This window comes from Gallinula chloropus, assembly GCF_964237585.1.
Source record: "Gallinula chloropus genome assembly, chromosome: 5".
In the NCBI taxonomy this organism is placed as follows: Eukaryota; Metazoa; Chordata; class Aves; order Gruiformes; family Rallidae; genus Gallinula; species Gallinula chloropus.
This window is the reverse complement of record NC_140090.1, coordinates 68,762,712-68,783,081: the sequence shown is the minus strand read 5'-3', so window position 1 is coordinate 68,783,081 and position 20,370 is coordinate 68,762,712. Positions and strand designations below refer to the sequence as shown.

The following is a 20,370-nucleotide window of genomic DNA, read 5'->3' as shown; positions in this document are numbered from 1 at the left end:
TGAGGCCATGTTTTGAATCTGACTTTTCTAAGTATTTCTTCTTCCCTGTTTTGTTTTGCAGGCACTGGTTCGGCTTCCTCCTCACATTTCACAGTGCGATGAAGTCTTCAGGTTCTTCGAGGCTCGCCCAGAAGACCTTAACCCTCCAAAAGAGTAAGTGCTGTAGTGGATATCCAGTGCTGCTCAGTTCTTTCTGATTAGCTGGGAGGAAAATGTCATTTGGTTTTATTACAGCTGTAGGTGTGGGAACAGATTTTGTATATTTCAAACACTACTTTGAAAATGCCCAGCAATTTACGTACAACCGAGTCTGATGTGTGTACGACAAGGGAGCCAAGCAACCCTCAGATGCAATTTTCAGCCATTCTCCACCCACCTTCACATTGTTTCTTGCTGATGGTTCTAACAAGGGAACCTCCCCTGGCTTCTGAGTTTTACCTGATAATTATCACCAAAGAGTCATTTAGTTCCCAAAAGCATTGGCTCAGCAGCAGGGGGAAATCCTGCCAGTAAGCACTTTGGCTCATAATTACCAGCTGCTTCTTTAAATGTACTCTTGCCCAGAGATACTTAGTTATCTGAAGGGAGCAAGATTGTGGTCCAGTTCCAAAATTGTCTCTGGAGAGTCTATTCTTTCTAAGCAGGAAGCCAAGAAGAGGCTGGGAAAAGAGTTCCCACTGAACACAAAACAGAATGGTAGCCTTTACCTTGGAGCAGACAGGCTGATTCATGCTGATGCAGTCATGGTTCAGAGGACTGATTTATCCAGGGAAAGCATTGGCAGGAGGGTGTTTACAAGCAACTGTGCTGCCTCACCTGATATTTCCTTTTCTCCTTGATGCTGAACAGGATATATTTTATTGTGCTTCACACAAGATTTTGCCCTGGTCCCATTGTATTTTGTGCTGCTTTGTTGCACGATTTGAAACTTGATTGCAGGCTGTGTTACCATAATTCGCTTTCTCTGGTGCTTATACAGCCCATGGAGTAAGTGGAAATGGATATAAAGCTTTGGAGTTCTGAGCACTTCAGTGCAGGCAAACCTGTTGTTAGCAAAAGATTTCCATTGGCTTCAGCTGTCTGTTCCTGTGCTGGTGTAGAGGAGAGGACCTTTGCAATTTGATTTCCCAAGCTTTGTCTCTTGTACCTATATGGTTTTGTACAAGGGGATATGATAACATTTACTCTAAAGAAAACACTGCTAGCGTAACTGAGAGTGAAACCAAACCTTGTTTTTTGTTACTGAATGAGAAAAAGATCAGTTTTGAAATCAAAGATCTGAAAAGAGAGGTGGGATATTTTGTGTTGGGGTTTTATTTCCTTAGCCAGCCTTGCTTTAGAAGAATGTCTGGGGGTGTATAAATACCCCAAATTCATTGTTAAACACATACTGCAAAGTTAGAAACCATTGCAGCAGGATATGACTACATTCTGAGACCTGCTGGCCATCACAGTTTACACTCAGGTTCTGTAAGGTTGGCAAAGGTTGCTTGATGGCAGAGCATCCCTCTGATGCAAAGAGGTATCCCCATGTCCCAGACAGAAACAGACATCCAGAAGAGGTGGTGTGAGGTCTCCAACGTTATGTGAGAGTTCACCTGGTGTATCTGAAATGGACCTCAGGAGTCTGCTTTAAATGGTGTTTTAACACTTCTGTCTGTTTTCTGTACAGACACAGAGCCTACAGCATTAGCCTGAGGAAAATAGAGTCAGGATTGGACCTCCACAAGGCAGGGAATGAGAACTGAGGTCCATCCCTAGGCTGGTACTAGCCATTATGACTGTCTTTCTCTTTTCCCTCCTACAAGTTGTTGGGGGCATTTTGCTGAGCTCCCTGTCAGATAGCTTTGCAACAATTTTCAAGTTATCTATTCACTTCCCCCAGGAAAAACAAAAAAGATGAAATTTTCTCAGCCCAAGCCTTGCATCTTATTCCAACTTTGTAATAAGTGTGGTTTATTTCCCTGGAAAATGTAGAGCAATAACCTGATTAAATCTCACTTCACTAATGTCTGCAAGACATTAATCTAGCTGGGTTTAAACAAATCCTACCTCGTCTTCTGTAAGCAAACAGATCTTAGGGAAGGTGTCTAAAGTTTCTGCTGGGAGAGCTTCACAAAAGATGTATTGTTGAAACTGAAGATTAGTCTCTACAAAAAGATGATGTAGAAGCCAACGGAAACATCTTAGTGTTTTTCTTCTGTGAACTGAGGGGGAAGGGAGGAGGTCTGGCGCTTGATGGACCACTGTGTAGGGTCTGGGGGAAGGACACCTCCAGGGCGATTCTCAGCCACAGCACTCATTGCAGGAAGGAGCATGATCAGTGGAGAAATCTTTGATTTATTCCCTCATTATGCTCCTCTGCCAAGCCTCTCCAGGAACAGTGAGCCAGTGGTACCCAAGCTCTATGAATTTAGTCTTCCCTGTACTGCATGGTCCATCATCCATCTCACCAGAGGTTATAGGGATGTAGCCAGGGGGACAGCATCTAGACTATCTTAATTATTTTTTCTTCAGCTGCTTCTTTTAGCCTTCGATGCAGAGGTGGCTCATATGTCAGCATGGACATGGTACTCAACTGGCTGGGTTAAAGAGCAAATACTGCCAAGCGAGGGACTCAGCCACCAAAGGGTGGAATTGCATGTGCCACCTGCGTGTCTTTTCTTTGTGTACAATGAGATGGTCTTTAGTTTCATGATCACCTACTCTGTTTTTTTTTTTGCAGCAGCTCAGTCTCGTAAGACAAAGCTTGACCTAGGGTTTAATTAACTAATTTTCAGGAGTGGAGCCTTAATCCCATAGGCATTTGGTTTATTGAACCCAGTGAGTCCACAGAGTTATTGCGTGTCCGCAGAGCAATGACTGAGCATGTGCTCACAGCCAGAAGAACATGAAAGCTTAAACTTCAAGGGAGGAGGCACAAAAAAGCCTGGTTTGCTTCACAACTGGAATGTGTGGAGAGGTATCCATGCCCTTAATTGTTCAGCTATGACTCATGATGATGCACATGCAGTAATTTATGCATTACTGCAGCAGTTCAGCTGCGAAGCTGTGCCCTTCTCTTCTGTTCCTATTGTCCTAAAAGAAACTATCAGTTCCCTGTGGTCCCTCAGGCACTTTTGCAAATGTGTTCCTGGCTTCTTCCTTATAACTCTTCATCTGCCCGACCCTTGCTTCCTCCTTGCTTCTGCAGGCTGTCCTCTCTGGGTAACACTGTGTTTGGCTTGCGGGCTGCTCCCTACAGGGTCACTTCCTACTGCTGCTGTGCTCCAATCACCCGCAGTGCTGAGCAGCACGCAATCCAGCTACAATAAAAGATGGGCTTTCCCAACACTCTTATAATCCGGCCAATTTGTGCGGTTGGATTTGCAGCTTAGGTTTTGTTTCCTGTTTTGGTGATGGTCCAGGCTTTTGAGTCCTGTGACAATAGGCAGAAGGTATTCCATTCAGCCCCATTAAAGCTCTTCCGTGTACAGCAGCTTACAGGCAGATAGCTGGAGAGATGTCACAAGAAATCACAGAGTTTGAACTGGCTCTGAATCTGCTTCTGCCAGTGGAACTGGCTCCGGGTCAGATGGCTCCCAACAGCAGGTTCCTTCATGCTGCATGGACTGTAGGAGGACACTGAATTCCTCCATGGTATACTGAGGGAGCTCTCTTGGACCGTTTCACATGGTGAAAGCATGTTCTTTCTAAGGGAGCTGTCACATGTTGTGAGCACTGGTGTGCGAGGCAGGGTTTAGAGCTCTGGTGCTGCTGTTTCAAGGGCGGCTGCTTCTGCTGCTCTTGGTCCGCTGATTAGCTGTGGAGCAAGCAAGCTTCAGCCCATCAGCTCCAGCATAAGAGGAGCAGTTCTCAACTGTTTAGGCTTGTAAAACGTGGAATTTTAGCGTTCAAGCATATGTATATGTTTATAGGTAAATAGATGGGCTTGTGTTTTGTGTCTATGCCCATATGAGGACCAGATCCTGCATTGCTATGGGAAAAGATACTGTCAGGAAAGAAGGAAGTGAGTTTTATCCGTTACTTGAAGTTAAAACACCATGTCATTGAAAGTCATTCATCTACTGGATACTTGTGTTAATAATTACAATTACCGATAACTAAGCCAGAGGTGGATTAATTTCAGACTTCTACTGGGGATTTGAATTCCAGGCTGAGGTCAGGCCAGGGCTCATAGTCAACAAACAAAATCTCACAATCCATTTTTTTAATGATTCTTTTTTACTAGAAATAACATAAATACCCAAAGAGTGGGATTAATCAATTAGACATTGCATATGGTCCACTGCTTTTATGTCTTTTTTTGTCATTTGGTTCAATGTATCACAGCCAGGCCCTCGTGAGGGTTCACTTTTTCCCTCTTGGTCTGGATCCAGCCTAAAAAAGTAGACCAACAGCCAAGGATTCAGTTCTCCAATACTCCCCCTGAAGAAATGCATGCAGCCTGAAATGAGATTTCTGTTTAAACCACCACTAATAGTATTAAAGCAGTGTTCAGTATCTGAGAATATTTTTCCTGTAAGAATTATTAAATGCTTTTAAAACAATATGCAAATCCAGGGAAAATAGGGAATTTATTAGGTACATGATATAATATTATGTGGACTGCTGCAGAAAATGGACTTAATGCTGAAGGTGCCTTTTACTAAAGAACAGAAATGTATTATTGTGGTCTGTAGTTGGTAAGGTTTACTGATCATGTCTCCATCACATAAGTACTGATGTAACACTGTACCCGGATGCCAGGCAGTCACTGTAAAATGCAACCTGGATTCTCCCTTTATTCTTCACGTACTACAAAGGTCTGATGAGTAATTTGAAAAGGAGTTGCCAGGTCAATGCAGCAACCATGTTAAAGAAACGTGTTTTGCTTTGTCTACCAGTGCTAAAGCACAGTTCCCTAATAATTTTTTTCCATCCATCGACAGAAATGTGTTCACATATGACTATTTCTATTTACCAAATGTACTCTGATCCACCCTCTAATAACAATTAAAATATTTCTTCGTAAAGCAGAAAAGTTTTTAATCTGTTAAATATCTATCTGTGTTCCCATTTGATACTATGCAAATGTTCTTACATGTCATCCCTTACATTGCTCTTATATTTCACCCCTTTAGAATTGTGTTTCCTGACACATTTGATAGTTGATTATCTGAGCAGATGTGGTATGAGGAAAGCTGCCATTCTTTCTTTGTGGTTGCTCTTTCTTACCGGACAGATAATTTTCACATCGTTAGGGAATGTAGTCAACACCATTTTATGACAACCCTTGTTGCAGTCTGCACTTGGCAGTAGTATCGTGACTGCTCAATACGCAGATTTTATTAGGGAAATTAATTCCACTTGAGAGATGCAGAATGGAAATTAATTTCCCTAAGAAATGAAAAATCAGAAAAAGATGGAAGTTTTATTTTTATAAGCTGGGAAGTGAATTGTAAAATAAAGAGCAGGAGTAGTTTTCATAAAAGATGGTGGCAAGGTAAGGCAGTTAAGACCCAATGTTCTGAAGGGAAGAAAAAGCTAGTATTTTCCAAAAATTACTCAATCACTTTCACTGAGATTTGGGTAGCTAAGGATGCAATACCCTGTTCAGAATGAGTTTACCAAGGGCCTTTCTTGGCTACTCCTAATAAGTCAATCCAGCTCTCGCTGATTTCAGTGGGAATCAGGTACCAGAGCTGTTTGATATTTCAGCACCTGTGTGTAGTTTTCCAAATGTGCCTATTTTAAGGTTGTATTTACTAGAAATATTTGGCCTCAGCACCTAAATTTATCATGAAAATGCTTTTTCGGCTTCTAAATCGCAGAAGTGCTTTTTCAGTATCCTGCCCTGAGTGTGGGACTGTAATCAGCTTGTTGCTGGGAGGTCAGGCAGCCTTGTGCTCCAGAAATACGGGGGTGAAGTGGGGCTGATACCAGTTGTGCCCCCTTGAACCTGGGAAGCAGGAGCTCAGCTTCTGGGACCCGGACATTGTCAAATGGGGCTCTAGATACTCCAAGAGTGTACGCTTGTACGCTGCCTTTCATCAGTGTGTGTCGCCATGATCATTGGGAAGGTTTCCCTTGGAGATTGTTATCTTAAATAAACTACACCAGTAGAGGCATGGAGGGGGAGTCAGGTATGGAGGAAGTAACAGTTGCATTACTTGTCCTCTTCAGTTTCAAATGGGACTTTCCCTTTTGTTTGCAAAATTTGGGTGGAAAATCAAATGTAGGGTATTGAATTTTGCTACTGGCTGCAGCATCAGTGATACCAGTCAATAATGCAGCATTCCTGAGAGATTTCAATCGCTTTGCTAATCATCCAGCAAATGAAAAAAGAAATTATAAGTGCACAAATAACAACCATAAACCTGGGGGAAAACAGAAAACACATTTGATGAAATAGATTCAGCGAACACAAAAAATAAATCAGTAGGAGACTGGCAGTTGGAACAGCATTCGTTATTGCTCTTATCATACAGCAAGAGCTTTTCTTCCTTGCCTTGTATATCACATTTGGGACTGTTCATGCTTAGTAGGTCTGACAGTGAAAGGGCACAGTGCTGTGAGGAGTAAAGATAGTTTAATGTACCGACACTTGACACTGGCAACCAAGTGTACAGAAATAGCTTTCGCCTGGATTGGTTATGAGCGTGCTGCGGGGTTTAAAAGCAGCGTGCTGTCATGGGCACAGGGCGGATTAAGAATAACCAGACTTATCCAAACTCCATCAGAATGTGAACGAGATCAGAGCCTTGCCAACATGCTGCTGCTTCAGCAGCTGCTGCACTGGCCACTGCCTTGCTGGGACCAAACATGACGGCAGCGGCAGCGCTAGTAAAAGTTCACAGTTTATGAGCACAAATTCAAGACACAGTTTTTTCTTTCTCAGTAGAAGAGCTGGAACTGAAGAGGTATTTTGAAATGCAGAGATGTTGCCTTTAGAGGAACTAAATGCCAGGCCCGTTGGCTTGAAGGCCTCTTTCCTGTCCAGTTATTTTAGTTCATATCCTAAAGGAACAATCACTCCTGGTAATTTGCCAATGCCTATTTTGTAGATTAGAAAGTAATAGTTTGCTTAATGTTTAACTTAACCAATAAAATTCTTGCCTTCCGGAGAAGAGAAGTTTAGTGGTTAGTGCAGGGGGTTGGGAAATTTGCTCCTTTTTGTCTTGTTGATTTATTTTGCGATGTTGGAAAGGGCTCTCACATCTCCTGGTTGGATCTGTGGTATGACAGCAGATTTGCTAAGAGGGTTTGATTCTGGTAAAGAAACCCTGTTCCTTCCATAGTATAAATCTAGAAATGGCCAATTAAAAAAAAAAAAAGAAAAGAAATTGTTTTTAAAATCATTGGTCAGTGTTGGAAGAAACAGCTGTCAGAGCAGCTTGTTGTGATGGTGCTTCTGTATGCAAAACCAGTTAGGGAGCCAAAAGAACATATTTGTTCATCTGTTAATGAGGGAAACCTCAGCTAATGAAGCATGGTTGGAGCAGAACCAAAATAACTGTATTCAGACGTTATCAAGCTCGCTGTGAAAGATTTGGAGCATCCGCTATCCTTGAACCCTCACTTCTAGAAATGTTTGGTTCAGTGTCACAGTATCTCCTGAAAGTCTCCAATTAAAGACTGATGATGCTTGTTTTGACGCCCCAGAATAAGGGTAGCCCATAGGGTTGAATTGCCCATGCTGATAAAAGCAGAAGAGATCTTTCTTTCCACACAGAAGAGAAGCGTCTGGTCTGGCTGTGCTTTGTGGATAAGCCTGGAACTGAGGAGAGGAAGAGGGATAGGGACTTCCTCTTCTTATCTGGATTTCTTATTCTGGTGAGCCCCTGCTAGCAGGTTAATTGCAAGCACTGGGGTATCTGTCACTGTTGACTCATGACCTGCCAGGCAGGAGGAGATGGGGTGGAGTTTTCTTTTCAGGAGCGTGACAGAGTTGAGTATAGCCTGTCTTGTCCTCTGTGTGTCACGTCTCTGAAAAACAAGAATAGGCAGCTTATGTTACAAATATAATTATATCACAGAGAAGAATCCAGCTTGTCATTACCATGTCTATATTTAATATGGTCACACTATTGTTTAATGAAGATCTTTTTCCACTCTGAAGAGGAGGGTTCTAGGGACAGACGTACTCAATGGGGTGATATACTATCCCCCAGTGGCGCCTGGGGTCAGAAGGGACTTTTCAGTGCTCTGCACTTCCTATTGTGGATTGCTATGTTATTTTGACATTGCTTATCTGGAGAGTCCCTTTGTTTTTAATGCAGTTGAGCATCAGCAGCCTCACTGGTTATAAAACCAGCATTTTTGCCTGGTGCAAACCTGTATGCAATTCTGAGCTGGCTGGCACAAAGTCAGTTATCCCATTACATTTGATAGGATTTTGTCAGGTTGTATTATGTGTTACAAGGGAAGGCATTGCTTAAAATGTGTTTTAATGCTGTTGACTACAGACTAGGTAGAGCTGACATCTCACATTTATTTAATGTGGAACATTTCTGTCTAAACATTGGGAAGTAGGGGCAATGTTCTTCAGTAAACAGGACTTTGAGAGTATGTGGTACTGCCCTTAGCATCCAGCAGTTGCCTCTGAAGAGCAGGAAATGTTAGCAGTCAAAGACTGCTGAACAACAGGTATAGCAAGTCAGGTCTCTCTGGAGAGCCATCACCTCCTGCTTTGAGCCAGGAGGAGAGCTGGGCTTCCTTTCTGGCTTGACTGTACCATAGCAGCACATTAGACAATTACTGTTTGGTGCACCCAGCTTCACCTGTTCACCCCATGCCACCGAAGGATTTACACTGGAAATCCATTTCATCACGTACACAGGGCTTTGTGTTTCACATCCAGAGTTTTGCATTCATCTCCCAGTGCTGTTGCTGTTTAAAACCTTGCTTGTAGCACGCCTGGAAAGAAAACACATTTGTGGCAGTGAGGAACCATCCCCTGGAGTGCTGCACGCGTCCAAGATGATCTGCTTTGCTCTGTCCTTATGTCTCTTGAGGAATGGGGTGCCTTCTTTAGGACTTAGTATGTATAAAAAATACCAGGTCTCCAGTGGCTCTGGCTGTAGGAGACACAGTGATCTATGGGTAGATTTATTTCCACCCTTTCCATCTTCCTGACTGGTCTGCAGCTGACTGTCTTTCATGCATGCCGTTCCCAGAAACACAAGCACAGGATCAAATAACGTGTTTTGACTCCAAACTCTGGAGTGACTTATCATGTTATCAAAGCTTTTGATTTAATTGAAATTTCACAGATAACCCTAGACCTGCTTTTAAGTGCAGACTGAAGTGCCAGTGGGAATTCAATTACCCACCCCAACCCCCCCTTTGAATGCTTGCATTTTGTTTGGGAGGTTTATGGAAGGGATTTGCTACTGCTTATCTCTAGCTAGAGCTGTGTGTCTGGGTTCAAAGATGCTCTTTGTCTTTGGGCCACTTTCTTTTTCCAGTTATGCCAGTTTGGTTGGAAGGACACTGCTGACAGTAATGGACTGTTCGAGATTTACGCTGATGTAAGGATTGCAGAATTTGTTGTGTTAAAAGGAGAATTCTTTCCTTGTTTCCATTCACAGCTCTTAAAACAATTGGCCTAAGCTCAGGAAAGATGTTCGTTTAAACAGACCTCAGATACTTTCTGAATAGAGGATTGACTGTGGCTTTGCAATACTTCGGTCTAATCTAATAAATGCTGGTTATTTGCTGGATTCTTGCAAGCTGTATTTGCTTCCCAGCTCCAAGGAGTTTTAATAGCCACTCCAGTAATGCTGACTGCAGTGTACTGTGGTGAACCTCAAAACATTGTATATGTCTGATTACATTCGCTTTCAATTACAGTCTTGTGGGTTTGAAAAAATCAGAGCAGTTCAGGGTCGTTTGGGAACTGCTGCAAAATATCACCAGTAACCTGAGATAGCTAGTGCTTGAAAATATAAAAGAAGACGAAAATGATGAATGTTAGGGCAAAAAAAAGAGAAGATACCCATTGCAACCACTGTGGGGTTAGGACGGCAGGGCTGAAGGGGCACCAAATCTAACAGATAAACCTTTTCCTTTCCTTTCCAAGCATGCTGGGAATGAAGTGTGAATGACTCATGCCAGAGACAGGAGTTCATCAGAGGCTTGAAGCTGTTCTGATTCACTGGTGAATTAGCAGTGTTGCCATCTTTGCTGTTCCTGGTTGCATAGGTTGCTGGTGTCAATCCTTTTTCTAATGATTAGAACCTCACCTTGTCCTTTTTTTCCAGGGTAACTGTAGAGTTCTTGAGGGTGTTAAGATCACTTACTCCTGTGAAAATGCAGTATTTTGTGGAGGTGTTGATTATCCTCTAAATCTGGCTAAAATAAGAGTTTTCTTTTTCAAGAAAAAATTTTACCAAAGCCTAACCTCTTGGTTCCTGTTGGAACATGGTCCCAAACCCCAGAATCTGGATATTTTTCTTCAGTCGTACTGAGCAGCAAGATGGCTGTGGAATGAACAGATGTGTATGGAGACATCTGGCAGACAGCTTTGCAGCAGATCCCTGCTGCAGTGGTGTTCAGGTCTCTGGGTGCTGCATGGTTGGGGCTTGATCTGTCATTCATGGTGCTGATGTGTCCTGACTACTTACTGCATCACTCTTCCAGAGGGCAGCTCTGGGAGAGCATCAGTCCCATGGTCAATCCTTTTCTCCCCTGCCAGCATCTGGAGAGCAAAGAAGTGGTTCATGAACACATTAAAGAGCAGGCCCTGGTGCAACACTTGTTTTGGATGTTACAATTATTTGTTAAAGAAAAGAAGATCATGGAGGGTTTCACTGTGAATAAGCCCAGCCATAGCACTGTGACACCAGCAATGGCACAGGGAATATTCACCCCATGCGGAAGGATTTCAGCTTTTCTGAACTTAGGACCAGAAGGTGGGATCTGAGGCTGTCATCAACACCCTGGAAATAAAGACAAATACAAACCAGGTCGGCAGGCTGAGGGGTAACTTTCACTCTGTAGTGGAGACCAGTACATATTGCCAATGTTCTGCATTTCTTCCCACAGAATGCAACCTTCTAGCAATACAGCTATTGAATTTGGGGAAGCATGTGGGTAACAAAACAGAGCTCTTTTCTTTCTGTACCTAATAAGGTTCTTCATCTTGTACATAACCTCTGCAGTCCCTGTAGCCTGTCACTTGGGTACTGAGGCATCTTGCTGGATCTGGATTAGTCCCTTCACCTCCATACATATCTTTATAGTGAAACTAAATGCCAGAGGCAACTACAGAAAGCTGCAAGAGTTGTTCACATCCCTGCAAACAGCTTTAAACTCTTCCAGCAAGAGGTCAGTGGAAAAGTATCTTATTGTTTGTCGGGATGTCTCAATGTACAAAGCAGGGCTCTGTTGGACACACACTAACAATGTTATTAATGTTCATGATGCATCAGTGTCATCCCCTGGGGGGAGGAGGAACCCCCGGCAGCTGAATTGCACAGACCATACTAGCTAAAGAGATGCTCTTCTTGCCAGGCCTGACAAATAAACTTCTGTTCATCTTCATTGCTGTCATTTTCATGCTCACCTGTGTGTTCAGGAGGGGGTTGTTTTCTGGATGCTTGGCTGAGGGATGGCAAGGTGACCCGCACTAGCTAGCGAGCGGGCCTTGGAGGTGAGCTGGGACTTTAAGAAGAGGCAGACCTTCAGCAGATGAGGAGAAAGCTTTGAATCCCTTCAGTAAAATAGTATGTTGGCTTGAGTGGTTGCAAGAAGTAGTAGTTCTGCAGAGGACGGAGATAAAAGGAGGCTTTCAGGCAGGAGAGAGGATTCCTGCCTTTTCCAGATGTAGCATTTGCATTTGAAGAAGGAGAACTGCCAAAACACCAGGCCAATGAAGGATGCTTTGTCGTGCTTCCAGCCTATGAAAAATGCAGTACTTTGAAAGTTAGGTGCTTTTGGATTATTAGTCAAAGGATGAAATAGGCATCGTAAGAGGAGTCCCTTTGCCCTTCTCCTATGGAAGGCTGATCTCTGGTGCACTATATAGTTATTACCTTTTTTTCTTCCTTTTTGGTCTGCTTTCTCTTAAGGATTTTTTTTTTAAATATACTCTTGCCTGAATCATTCAGCATCCTCATAAATCAGAAAATTCAGCTGTGTGGATTTATGACAAGTGTTTTATATTTAATTTTTTTGTTGACAGGCTTATAAACTACTGAGCCCTGGTTTACTGCCCAATAAGTCCTGATCCCTGGCAGGATAAATGCTGTTTGTGAGAGAAGATTGAATTAATGTCAGCAAACAGTGAATTTTTGGCTTTAACAGACAGATGTTGCTTTCTGCCATGATTTAGTCTATCCTGATACGTGCTCAGAAAATCTCTAATCCTCCCTCCATTTCAGATACATTCAGTTTACCTGTACTCGCCTATACTCCATGTCAGGGAACTGTGTAAGTAGAAGATAGCACTGTCTGTTTAAGAGAGCAGTGACCCAAATAGAGTAATTAACAGCTCTGGGCTCTAATGGTCCTTTGCAAGTTTCCTGAGATGCTTCTCGAACTGTGTTTGCTTCTTCTTTTAAGGCTTTAGTTTTGAAACATTAAAAACAAATTCCAGCTTTTGGATGAAGTAGGACACAGCCCTACAGAGACATGTGTCAGAAACATTTCGCCTCCGGAGTAACACAGCTAGGTAACATTGAACTTGCTGTCAGCCTCATCCCAAGAGTGGTCCTCCTCCTCCAAACATTTATCCACCTGGGTATTTTTCTACACAGTGAAGAACTGTATTGAATCCAACAGGAGCACACGTGCACCCAAAGTTATTTGTGTGTGTATTCATGTATGTTTGTTTGATGGGAGTGAAAAATTCTGGGGAGGGCTGGGATGTAAAGGAGGTTCATTCATCAGTAACCCCCTCTGCAAATCCTGTTAACTCCTCTCTTGCCTGGAGATGGACATGTATGGAGTACACACACACAGATTTTGAGGCCAACCGAACAAATTTAACTTGCAATAAGTCACCAACTTTCAAGGGTTGAGGGTAGGTGGCATTTATTCTCAGACACTCCAAAACACAGATGTCAGTGTCACACAGCAAAACCAGCAAAGAGGCTCAACTGGCCTGAACATTTAGCTAAATTATCTTTTTATGAATTTAGTTTTACTAATATTTCGTAAAGAAAACCCCACAGAGCTTGAATGTATGTATGTATATATGTATGTATGTGTCTTCCTCTGTGTCTTTGAGGGGACCTTTTGACAGTGTAGCTGTAAAATCTGGGGAGCACCAATAGTCTCCGTAAGGAAATGCAGCTGCCCTAAGACAAAACAGTAAGCACAAGACTATGCAGAATACTTTTCTGTGGCTGTACTTGTAAAATCCTCCCTGATACCGTTTTCTTGTGGTTTGTTTGCTTCAGCTAGTGCTTGCTCCACAATCAGAGGGAATTCAGGTATCAAACAAGGTTCGGTGGGTCTCAGTCTGGTGTCACAGACTAGGTCATTGCAAGCTGTCTGGTGTGTGTTGTGGGCAATTGACTTCTTGTCTCCTATTTTACAAAGATCTTTTACCATACATGTTTAAATTGTGCTTTGTTCTTATCTCTTGCTTTCTTTTTGCTTTTCTACCATCCCTGACAGCATCAGCCTCTCTGCCTCACATTGACATATCTTTTCTTGTGTCGTTTTTAACTGTCTCTGGGTTTTTTCATCCTTTGATATTGTTTCCTTCCTTCTCAATATGTTCTGTGTTGCTTATCCCAGCATTGCTACACTCATTTCTATTTGTCTAACTGGTACTCCATACATTCGGTTTATTTCTCTGTGATGTATTTCTTCCATCACTTTCTCTCTTTCCCTTATTTTTTCATCCCCAATCCCACATAAGAGATAACAGAGGGATGATAGGAGCGTCTTAGGCACATGCAAAATCCTGAGGATTAAGCATGCCTGGGCTGCCTTGCAGAAATTGCCTGACTCCTGAATTTGCTGGTAGCACAGACTACAGGCAGGAGGAGCCAGTCTTGGGCTGTAACAGAAACTGGGAGTAAACCCTGTGCCATGCATGACATTTCTAGGCAAGGGTCTACCCTCACCTGTGCTAGTGGCCCTGGTAAGTAACCCACTCTTTTGCCCCACTAAAGGCAACTTCTTGCAGGAGACGCGATGGAAACCTAATTTGGCAGAAATAAAATCAAGGTCTTGTGCTGGTCAGTAACCTGTAATTTTTGTAGAAGTTGTCTCTGTGGTCTGCCAAATAGAAATTCGTCATCTCTGGCCTGAAATTACTGGGTAATTAATCTTCCATGGTGGATAAGGCAGGCTGGGTTTTTGGTCTGCAGGCATGGAGAGCTCTGAGCTAACCCACAGCACTGCTGAACCTTTTCTCTCTCCCCTACTTCTTCATTTTCCCATGACCTTAGGAAAAAAAAAAATCTGCACTTCATAGGTCTTTTTTTTTTTCTAAATCACACTTTATGGAACACAGTTTTAATACTGTACGGTGCGTGTTTAATGATGTCCATATGGGTTTGTGGGTACAGGAATTAAATACATAACGGTTCACGATGACATAACACGGAAATGCAACTCCCGCAGTGCTGGTGTGTAGGCTGTAAAGGGTTATTAATAAAAATGAAGGTTTTAAATAGAAAACAAGCTTAGCAGCACCGTTTTGGCCTCAGGCCCATCTCTGAGTGATGGAAAAAAAAAAAAAAAGAGGCTGGAATATATGGTCTTTCCTCAATACATGAAAATAAATACATTTTACCTCTATCCCCTGCTAAATGTTTCAAGAGAAAGCTGTGGGCCTGATGCATGGCATCTCTCTTCAATCAGAGCCTGAGCTCAGGGAGGTCTGGAGGGGATATTTCAGCAGGGTGCAGAACACATCAAACAAATACTACGGGGGAGATTGATGCCTTAGATTATTAAAACGGGGTAAGGCCACAATGTTTTGATTGGCAAAACCTTTCAACAGTTGGACATTAGTGTTTCAGAAGAGCAAACCGCTCTGTTTGTGGGTGAGCCAGGAAAATAACAACTCACACAGTTTGGGGGAATGACCTCAAGGAAATCCCATCTTGTCTTGTAACCAGAGTCGCTGCATCAGTAAGCCAAGGAAATTACATAATGTGCCTGTTAATATTATAGACAAACAAAAGCAAGTTTACTCTTCTGTGTTCAGCCTTCTCCTATCTGCAGTTGCCCCAAACCTTTTGTTTTAAGTCTTCAGAATAAATGAGATGGCATTGGGAGATGTGCTGATCACCTCTCTCTGAAGGTGTTGCATCTGAGACATCTCTCACTGGTTTTCCACCAGCTGTTAGTGACAGTAACTGTATGGGCAGCACCAGCCCAAGTTGAATGTGGTCCTTCTCTTTGCTGGATCTTTACCCAATATTTTGCTGGAATTTGAGAGTGTACCAGAACAAAATATGTAGATCTAAACACACCCAAACTAACTCTAGAGTCTGTGGCTTGGGATTTTCCATGTTGCAGACATGGCTAAATTACCTCCAGGTTGTAGTCCAGGACAACTGCTGTTAATGTTTCACAGCCATGGTATGAGGGTCAGGATGCGCCAGAACCAAAAGTGATCCCGCCGTGGTTTCCATGTTGTGAAATCCTAATAGTCCCAGCAGCATCCCTCAGCTTCTCCTGCAGTCCCTGCTTTTTCTGCTCATGTCCTTCAGCTCCAGCACTCACCTCAGCCCATCCTCACACCTCTGGGTCTCGACAGACGGTTGTCCCCAGCAGACAGACATGGAAGATGCAGTGGGAATGCAGGAGGAATAAGACTTTACTGCTTTATCTACTGCTGTTTGGGTCAAATTCCCACTCATCTTCAGTTCCCTGGTGCCTCCAAATGTTGTTGAGACACAGGTGGTGTTAGCTCAATGGCTTCTGTCCTGCCATAAGATACTTCAGCAGAGGAGAACCCAGCCCATTAGATGGAATTGCAGTTCATGCTGAATACGTGGCATCGTGCTTACTCCCACCTAACCATACGCAGGACAGCAAACCGAAGTGTGGGAACACAGGACAAAATATTCTCCCTGTGCAACCAGTCCTGGTCTGCTGTGTTCACCCTTCAACCTCCTGGCTCGAAACCAAGATCCTCCTCTAAACATCAGCTAGAGTAACTACTCTCCACTCATGTTCTGCCAGAGAGATAGCTGGGCTCTGTTGCACAGGGCATGCTTCCACCCTAGCTCCTGTACTCTGGGTCATCTCAGGCACACCTAAAGCTCTTGGAAAATGACATTATGTCTGCTTTTTTCCAAATTTCTTTGTGCTGACAGGTGTCAGTTGTTTGTCTTGTGATACTGGTGTTTTCAAAAATAGGTATTGTGTCCCTTTAAATAGCACAAGCCACATGGGAATGGGATTATTTTTGTCCCTAGCTGCCTATAATTGATCGTGAAACAAAAATCTTCCCAGGGATTGTTCCTAAGAATAATACTGAAAAGAAAGCATCACGTGAATCATACAGTAATAGCAATGGCAACAGCATTGCATTGCCCTTCTATAGAGCTACCTCACCACAGACCTCGAACAGCCCAAACATGAACTTGCTGCCTCAGCTTCACTGTGAAATACAGGTTTTATTTTAGAACTAGGGAAGCAAAAGTACAAAAATGGTTTTGAAAGGTCACCAAGGCTGGAACAGGAGCCAGAAGGTCTGAATTTTAGCTTCATGTTGTGACTCTCAGCATACTTTCTACTATTTGCCTTTGTGAACATCACTAGCACACCAATGGTTTGGCTTGCTGATATGCAACTCTCTGGATGTACAAGAGTGAGTCAGATTCCATATCAGTTTTTGTAAAATTTTATATTTGAGGAAAATTTGAGACACAAAGACCAGTCTGTGCTTCTGTGTACACCAGGACAGCATGGAGAGCGGCGTGGGCTGTCGCTGTGAGGTGGATGAAGAAGCCACTTTTGTTCAGAATGTGCTCCACCACAGTTCTTGAAAGGATCAGTGTGACTGTGGAGGAAGGGAAGAGGGCTGGTGGTTTCCTGGGCATCCTTCTTCTTCCTCAACCACATCTCTAAGTACTGGGAGCAGAGTCTGGTGGAGAAAGATAAACTGCTCGTCAGCCTGCTCTCTGTTTCAGCCCTCAGCACTTCAGTCCATTTGGGGCTGCAGTCAGCCCTGGGTGTCTCTTGATGTCCTCTGTTCTTTGCTTCAGTTGTCACCTTCACCGTTTGTCCCCTATGTCCCTTACTGGTGGTAGCTTGTGCTGGAGGTGCCTCCAGCCCCATGGGGCTGCCTGTGCAGGGAGGCTTAGCTGGGACATTGGAGCAGCCAGGCAGACGTGCAGGTTGGAGCCTGAGCAGAGCTTTCCTGCTCCTGGTTACCTTCCCAAACGGATGGAAGAGGAATGTGTCAAAAGTGCATTGCCCTCCCCCCGGCATCGTTCTCTCCCTGCCTGTCCCATCCTGTCTTTCCCATCTCTAACTTGTACCTGTTGACTTGTGAGTTAACACAAGCACATCTGCCTCAGATAGACCTTCAGCTGCCTGATGTCCCCCTAAGGAGCCACTAAGGCTTTCCATTGGTGTGTGCTCCGTTACCCACGCCATCCTGGCCCTTTCTTCAGTCCATCTTTTCCTCCCTTAGGACCCTTTCATTCTCTGTGCCTCCTCACTAGATTTTTGCGGTCACCAAATGTGTGGTCTCTGCAGCAGCTCATACCCTGCAGCACTGCCTGGAGGGCCCCCTGCCCTGTCCCCACTGTTGCTGGGGATAGACCTCATCCTACGCAAAGCTGTCCCTGAGCGCGGCCGTGCCAGTGGGTGAGAGAATGTGCCCTTGCATGTAGCTTTTGTTCTCAGTGCACAATCCACCTCCTGGAGCAGCAGATAAACACAAACAGCCTTTCTGTGTGCTGTAATTAGCAAAGCAGAGCAGTGCTTCTGAGCCTGTTCTTCCACAGCAAGAGCATCTTCACGTCCCGAGCCTCATGTAAGTAAATCTGTCATCACGCTTCAGCCTTTCTTTTGTATAACTTTATGTAGCAACTTGTCTTAAACTTGTAAAAACATTTTCTGGGAAGTTATGTGTGGGAGGTGGGCAACTCCTTCCATGTTTTGCCAGCTAATCCCTAATACTCTTCTTCATAACAAATAAGGCAGGTTTCTCAAAAGCAGTATCTTGTGCTGTTCTTTCCTTTTGCTTTAAGCCTGGTTCTGCCCTGGATGCATTTTGGAGCACAAAAAGCAGACCCAGGACTCCTGGCTTCTGTCTTGAGCACTGGATGCTCACGGCTGCTTGTGCAGTAACTTTGTGAGCTGAAAGGGGCTATCGGTATGCAAAATACCAGGTTTAGCCATAAATGTTATTTAATGTAAAGAAGAGGAAAAAAAAGTCTTGGAATACCCAAGAAATGAGGAAACTGGGACTGTTTCAAATAGGACTCTTCATCTTGGGAAGCAGAGGAACTTTTACATCCCTCTGGTGCCTTATTTTCCCACTATCCCAAAGTACTTTGTACACATGAAAGTTCAAGATTTTTGCAGAATCTTGGGACAAAATGTTTTGCACCCCCTGGGATCCGTCATCACTTCACACCTCTTCCCTTCTGTTGAGCCATCACCGTCCCCTCCTCCAGACTGGTAGGTGGCAAAGGAGGTATTACACCATCCCTGTGGAGGAAAATCACTGTTGAATTATCTTGGGAGTCTGGCAAAGCGCAGCTCTCTTTCTGCAGCAGGGCTCATCTCCCCTTTAATGGAAATTAGGTGTCTAAATCTTTTCGTCTTTCCCTCTTTCTCAGTTCTAGTGTGTGCTCTGGGGTAACGTTTTGTCGTGATACATTTATTTCTCCTTGCCAAGACCTTCTTTATGGCCTTGATTTACACTAATTCCAATCAGACACAGTGGAAGGCCATCGTATTCCAGTGATGGGGGTGGGCTTTGGGAGCTCTTTATCTTTTTTTCCCAAGGATAACAGCACATTCATGTGTGTGTTGTGTGTATGTCTTGGGCTTATACAAAAACTTAAGGGTCTGATTCTGGTGGGTCATGCTGGCAGGTATCCAAACCCCGTAAATCTGGTCACTGTGCTTTTCCAAATGTTTATTGTGCTGTTTAAGCTTTTATGGGCTCTTGCGCGTATTACATATGGTCTGAATAAACGTAACGCAGTCTTACTCTGCTGAGCTGAGATGCAGAAGAGCCTCCAAGGGGATCATTAGAGCAGGGGCAGCCGTTGCCAGCGTTTGAAGATGAGTTTCTTGGTTCAGCTTTCCAGGGTTGGTGCCTTCAGCCCTGTTTTGTTGGTTTTCAGATGCCACTTGATCTGAGGTCACAGGGGTGGAAATAAGAAGCAAAGGGTTGTCATTTCTTGGATTCTGTCCAGGATTCTTGCAGCAGAAGGATTGGATTTTGTATGTATTTGCTGTAGTTCCTCCGTGCTGCTGCTCTGGCAAGGTCTGCTCTGATGCCAGTGGGACTCAGGAGAAGCTTTTGAGGAATCAGTGGGTGCATAGCAGGGCAAAAGCTGTGAGGAAACGCCTACAAACTAGCTTAAGAGCCGAGGCTGTGTTACTCCTTCAGACAGATGGCAAGGAGGATATTTCCTGCCCCTCCAAGCCTATAGCTCCTCTTTGATCCTGGAGATCAAACATGAGCCAGACAGACTGTATCAGCCAGACTCCTGCTAGTGGGAGCAGAGGCAGAAACAGGCTCATACAGGATTTGTGTTTGAGGGACAGCGGTATGAAAGTGGTACCCAGCCCAGACACATCTCTCTCGTGCTGGTTGTAGTCCTGACAGCATGCAGGGAGCATGCATGCCGTTGGGAGAGTGCCACAGTCCTGCTGCTTTGCATCCTTACTCTCTTCTGTGACAATTCGATTGTGGAAATAAATTGCAGAGAAAAAACAGCCAGGCTCTAGCCAGCCCTAGCAGCTGTAAAAGCAGCCAAGCCAAGAGGATGGGACCTTCAGAGAATGTCCTGCAGTTCAGCCACAGGCTTTCCTTCCCTTGGCTGATTGGCCTTTTGCTCCAACCTCTCCTTTTAGCACCATCACTTCACTTTCACCACTAACTACCCCAGAAAAACACAGACTTCTGTTCAACTTGCAGCCAGCACTGGGTTTGTTCAGCTTTGGCTTTCTGCTCCCTCACCCTGCCCTCTCTGGCCATTCAGATTGCAAGTTTTGGGGCAGAAACAAGCAGGTTTATGTATCTGCAGCAAACATAAAGGCCATTAGGCCTGATATAACATATACCATCAGTAGTTGCTGTCTGCCAGGGAACATGCTGAAATAGCAGAGACTTCACATAGGCACAGAAGGAGAATCGAGAAGCAGATGGAGATGCGAGCGTTAATGTTTTGGACCCTGATCCTGAGGAACTTGGGGACATCACAGTGTTTTGACACCTAAAAGATA

The 20,370-nt window shown here is 44.0% G+C and overlaps 1 protein-coding gene across 2 annotated transcripts in view; it reads left to right on the top strand.

The window, feature by feature from the left end:
• Positions 1–20,370, top strand: part of SH3PXD2A (SH3 and PX domains 2A) — a gene marked incomplete at its 5' end in the record, with an annotated part of 251,842 nt that overhangs the window by 116,359 nt on the left and 115,113 nt on the right. For both annotated transcript variants that reach the window (XM_084265565.1, XM_084265564.1), the window contains one exon: positions 62–153. In XM_084265565.1, coding sequence (XP_084121691.1) covers positions 62–153 — 92 coding nt within the window. The remainder of the gene's footprint in view (positions 1–61; positions 154–20,370) is intronic.